General features: G+C 34.6%; 1 protein-coding gene across 1 annotated transcript in view; it reads right to left on the bottom strand.

Moving 5' to 3' along the window:
- Positions 1-2,539, bottom strand: part of LOC103590461 (coiled-coil domain-containing protein 102B-like) — a gene marked incomplete at its 3' end in the record, with an annotated part of 41,268 nt that extends 38,729 nt beyond the window's left edge. Inside the window, exons 1-2 of the mRNA XM_008572698.1 lie at positions 2,531-2,539; positions 1,250-1,363 (exon numbers count right to left, since the gene is read on the bottom strand). Of these exons, the coding sequence (XP_008570920.1) occupies positions 1,250-1,363; positions 2,531-2,539 (123 nt within the window). The remainder of the gene's footprint in view (positions 1-1,249; positions 1,364-2,530) is intronic.
- Between the last annotated feature and the right edge of the window lie 3,248 nt (positions 2,540-5,787).

Here is a 5,787-nt window from a genome sequence, read left to right as displayed (position 1 = left end):
AAGCTTTTTAGTTTGATATAATCCCATTTGTTTATTTTTCCTTTGGTTGCCCATGCTCTTGAGGTCGTATTCATTTGGTAGATCTCTTGATATGCACCCCTCACCCCCGCACCCCTTCAGGTGACTTGTGGAGGGAAGAGGAGCTGACGGCTGACACTGATTCAATGAGCAGCAGCACAGGAAGAGCTCATCTCCTGAACAGCTTGGCTGTAATTCCCAACATTAGAGCACTCTGCCTTGGACAAACATTCCCTGGATTTATGGCATCTTTACAAAAGTTCTGTGTAATGGCAATTGTTACAATTACTATTATTTCTATCTATAACCTGAGATTCAGAGAGGCGTAAGGTGTTCTCCAGAATAAAGTAATCAGTAAGCGATGTAGCTAATTCTGGTTCCAAATCCATGCACGTCCTGACACACTGTGTTCATCTGATACAAAACATTCTCTGGAGTTCAGTTATTGCAGTTTTATAAAGAAGAATATGTCTAATACAACTCACCTACCTCCCTGCCTATATTTTTACTAACTTCACTCCATTTTCTAAATTGCTTCTACATATTTGTAACCAAGACACTCTTCCAGAATTAGCAGTTATGAAATAATTTGTAGTTTTCTATTTTTATTGCAGTAACACAATTTTCTATGAAGTACAAGTAATTTGACCCCTCCTCCTAGCTCTAAGGACAATAATTCCTCCTTTGTCTACCAGACAGGAAACACTGAGAGTTTACAAATCTGTGAAAATTCTTTTGTTGGTGGTGGTGGTAGGTGTAGAAAATAAATGTTTCCACTATTCTACTTGACATACCTAAGAAATGAATTAACCATCACAAAAATGAATTTATCTTCTTTTTCACTGTTGTAGCTGCCAAAAGCAGTGTTAATTCTACCAGAAACTGCATGCTACGTATCTAATATGTCATTGGTTCTGAAAATAAATTAACATATCTTATCCAGCAGCTGATTGAACTTTTAATGAATATTTACTTGCAGAAAGACTTGTACTGGCTATAGGGTGGTTTTATAGCCAGATATTTTATCTTTGCGATATTCGAATAATTCAGATCTAGTTATGAGCCAATATCATTCCACAGCATTTTAAATCATATAAATTGATTACATTATCAATAGCATCCACCCTCATTAAGTAACCAAAGGCACCTTAGTTATACTATTTAACTATTATATAATTTAATAGCCATCAGATATGTTATTATGTATTGCACACTTTATCCAATATCTTACCTCTGTTCTTAACTCACAGATCACTCTGTCTGGGCTGTTTTGAGATGTGAATTCTTCCTTTACATCTCCTGATATTCTTTTCATTTCATTTTCATGACCATGAGGAATGTTAAGCTAGAAAAAAAATAAAAAGTTAAAACTGTAATCACATGATGCTGCAAAGGCTAGTTCCAGGATAATCCATATTTGTCTTTTATTTTGCTTTAGGTCTTCTTTGTGTGTGTGTGTGGATTCTGGCAGGTTTTGTTGCTGTTGTAATTATTGTGATTGAACCATTTAGTATGATACTTGTAGTTTAAAAACCCCTAACTTGTTAGAAAAAAATCAGCAAATATCCATAAATCCCAATATGTCAATTGGTAAATGGACAAAACACTGTTACCTCCACAGACATCCTAAACAACTGACCAACTGGCTTCTAAACTAATCTAAACTCTTGTTCTTTTCATCCTAAATATTAGTACCTTAGTACTCTTTGTAGTGCTACTTATGTCTATTTCCTCTAAAGTATAAATAGCATATCGATTGTAACAGAAACAAACCTGGACAATAGAAGAAAAACATATACAATGCTTGGTTTGGTAAATACATGTATAACATCTATAAAAGATGCCAATAAATTCCCATGGGAAACCACTGCAGCAAAACAGGAAGGTGAGAAAACATTTAGAAATGCAAATTGTGATACAATGCTTGGTTTGGTAAATACATGTATAACATCTATAAAAGATGCCAATAAATTCCCATAGGAAACCACTGCAGCAAAACAGGAAGGTGAGAAAACATTTAGAAATGCAAATTGTGATTTTTTCCCCCACAGCTGTTCTTACAATTTGAAGTTTTTATCAGAACCATAAAATGTGATAAATATATAAAATGTGTAAATATACACACATATGCCATTTTGTTTTAACTTATATTTTTCCTAAAATTATGTAGGTAAATGTTTTCATCATTTATATTTTATAATTTGTATATAATATTATGATAAATTCAAATTTAAAATCTAATATTATAGCACCACTTTAAAAATGAAAAATAATATTACTCATAACATTGTTATTGTTAATAGTAATATTAAGCATGTACTAGTCTCCAGGAACTAAACTTCATATGAATTTGGTTTAGTTAATGTTAACAGTAATCCTGTGTGTTAGGTATTATTATTATTATTATCCCTAGTATACAGAAAATTGAACCATATTTTTAAGAGATTTAAGCAACTTTCCTAAATTCACAAAGCTAGTAATTGGAGGAAGGAAATTTTAAGAATGTTCTTACCGAATTCATCACAAGTGCTAAACCAATACTGAATCTATAATTATAAAGCTAAAGACCACTGAAATAATTCTCTGAAAGGCAACAAGCTGATAGAAAGAGAAAGCAAAAGAAACAGCAGATTACGCCATAGCCCAAACATATTAGAAATGGACTACAGTATCGGGTAGGAGCTGATTTCCTAAAAATTTACAGAGGTTCAGAGTTGGTACCATGGAGAGAGCACAGGAAAGCAAGAAAAGGAAGAGATGATACCACAGAGTTCTTTGAAAGTCTGTCTATGCATGTACACTTTACTATCATGTAAATTAAATCAGCACTGTGACATTAATCCCAGGCCAAAATAAAATAAAAGTCACGTTGCTAAAGTAGACAGTAAATTGCAAGAGCAAAATGAAAGCATCTGGTTTTGGTTTGGTTTCACCAAAGGAAAATCCAACTCATTCTTGTCACTGAATGCCCCTAGCTTGCTTTCTGCGATCTTGGTCATTAATCCACAAAGAAAGACATCAATCAATAAACCCTCCATTGTCAACATAAAATTCAAAGAAACTTACCACTCAAAAGATAGAGAAGGCAGGAAAGCAAACTTTCATAAACAATAGCAAAAGAAATCCACATCAAACACTTAAATAATTACATTTTCATTCATTACTGTGAGTGAAAAATCAAGGATCTCAGGACCATATGAAGAATCCAAGAGCATGAAAGATAAAAAAGAGGAATTGCCAAGGCTAAGATTAAAAACAGAATGTTCAGTAGGGTAGAAAAATGGGAAAAAATGGCATAACATTAGGTATGAAGGAGAACACTGTTTACAAAATAATAATTACTATCTTCAGGGGAAAAAAATGAAATATTGCACTCATAAATGAAGGACAGAGTAATTTCAAAATTCTAAAGAATAATAAAGGAAAGTCCTTTAAGAAATTTGAAAAAAAAAATGTGTCTTAAGAAAACTTTACTAGAAAAGTTGGAAGACAGAGTTGAATGTTGGAGTGTCCTGAAGTTTAGTCCTCATGCCTACTTTCTTTAGGCCTTGGACAGGTCACATGTTACCCACGCATTTACTACTCACCAAAATGCTGACAATCTGCCAATGTCCCTCTCCAGCCTGAGTTCTCCTCTGAACTTTGGCTGCTCATATTTAGCTTCCTACTTATCGCCGCTATAGGCATCCTGAACTCAACACATTGGAGAGCCGAATTCAGAACTTCTCTCCCAACCCTGTTTCTCTGATAAGTATCAACTCCATCCTTTCCTTTGATCAGACAAAACATACTGGATACATTAACTCCCTTATTTCTCTCACATGCCACAGCCAAACTAAAAGCAAATCAATTCAGCTTCTTTTCACAATATATAATAGATCTAATCACTTCTCTCTACCTCTACCACTACTATCCTGGTTGAAAACCACCATGACCTCACACTTCAGTAAGTTTAACAGTCTCCATCCTCCCTGTTTCTGCAGAGAGGATTCACTCGAATCCCTTCAGTACCTTCCCAATCCATTCAGAGGAGTCCTCATTACCTTCTTTATCCTATAACCTCTCAGCCTCCATATCCTACTTCTGGCTCTTATTCTGCTCCAGGTACTCTGGCTTTCTCACTGTTCCCTGTACATTCCAGCCATGCAAGAGCAAAAGATAATACTAATAATAATTTAAAATAATAAATAAAATATTGTACCACTAAAACAATTAAAACAATATAACAAAGAAAACTGATTAACAGATCAGTTTTTTTTCTCTTTCTAAAAGTTAAGTATATTTTGACCATTTTAAAAGTATACTTTGGGGCCGGCCCGGTGGCGCACTCGGTAGAGTACGGCACTTGGGAGCACACTGGCACTCCCGCCGAGGGTTCAGATCCCATATAGAGACGGGTCCGCTCACTGGTTGAGCGCGGTGCGGGTGCGACACCGAGGGTTGCGATCCCGTTACCGGTCACGAAAAAAAAAAAAGACAAAAAGGGGAAAAAAATAAATAAATAAAAGTATACTTTGGACTCAAAATAACCTTAATTTTGCCACATACCTCTTCAATTTTAGGTTTAAATTAATAGAGTTGTGACTAAAATCTATTTAGCTGTTAAAGGTTGAAAGCAGTAGACCTGTAGACACTAGAGATGATTAATTTGGCAATTTATGAATGTCATCCACAAATGATATATCACATTAGTTAAATTGAAAGTGACAGAAATAGGAGGTACCTGGTGAAGAAAATGAGTCAGCATTAGAAAGCATTTTCCAAGTTCATGTCCTTTTATTTAATATTTGTTTAGTATGTTCTCTTGTAAGGTTTTTTTTTTTCCTCCAGATGTTGCACCATAATATAACTCCAGAATTATTCATTAAAAACCCTCTTTTCACACTGCAATATTTATGAAAATTTAAACTAGGCAACTTGTCATGTCTCTGACTTCAGAAATATCTGCCATAATTTGCTTCTGGATAATTAACAACATTATATATAAATATGTATTCTACATACAGATAAGCATGGAATGGAAAATCTCAAGATGTCTAAGAAACAAAAATATTGTGTAAGATATAAATAAAAATGTTTTCTTTTCAGATATGGTAGGAAAAGGAAAATTCATTTCAAAAGGGCATAAAATATAATCTAACACACCCTGTTATTTTCAGTTTGCCTCATATTTCATTCTTCAAAATGATCTAAATGGATTAAACAGTTAATACCGACTTCAAAGTTCTGGTCTTTGTGAGATAACATGTTGAATGTGTATGCCAATATTATTAAAATCTAGCATAAATCAATCTCCCCTGAAAACCAATCCCACCATTTCTCCCATGACTCAAAAAAATGACCTTGCAGCTTTTTTCATTTAAAACTAGAAGCTATGCATAGTAAAGTCCTCCAACTTTCCATAACAAAATCTACAAATCTGCCTGCATCCACACAAATCATCCCTTCTATACTCTTGTTTAAGAACTCAAATACCTCTCCTAGAGTCAAAGGCTAATCACTTCACTTGTGCCCAGGATTGGATAGCTTCAGGGTACTTGGCCAACTCATTCTAAGAATTGTTCCTCTCCCATATTGTCAAGTTCTGTTGGTTTCTCCCCATTTAACATTGAATTTCTTGATACTTTCCATTCTGGTTAGGGAAGAGGCAGTGTGAGGGATCAAATGTTGAAGATCCTCTTTTTCTCCAATCTTGGAGCTTTTGCTACAGCTCTGTTTCCTCTTACTACCAAGTGCCTTAAAAAGCCGCTGCATTGGGCCAGCCTGGTG

Source organism: Galeopterus variegatus, unplaced genomic scaffold, assembly GCF_000696425.1.
Source record: "Galeopterus variegatus unplaced genomic scaffold, G_variegatus-3.0.2 Scaffold48, whole genome shotgun sequence".
In the NCBI taxonomy this organism is placed as follows: domain Eukaryota; kingdom Metazoa; phylum Chordata; class Mammalia; order Dermoptera; family Cynocephalidae; genus Galeopterus; species Galeopterus variegatus.
This window is presented reverse-complemented; position numbering and strand designations above follow the sequence as displayed.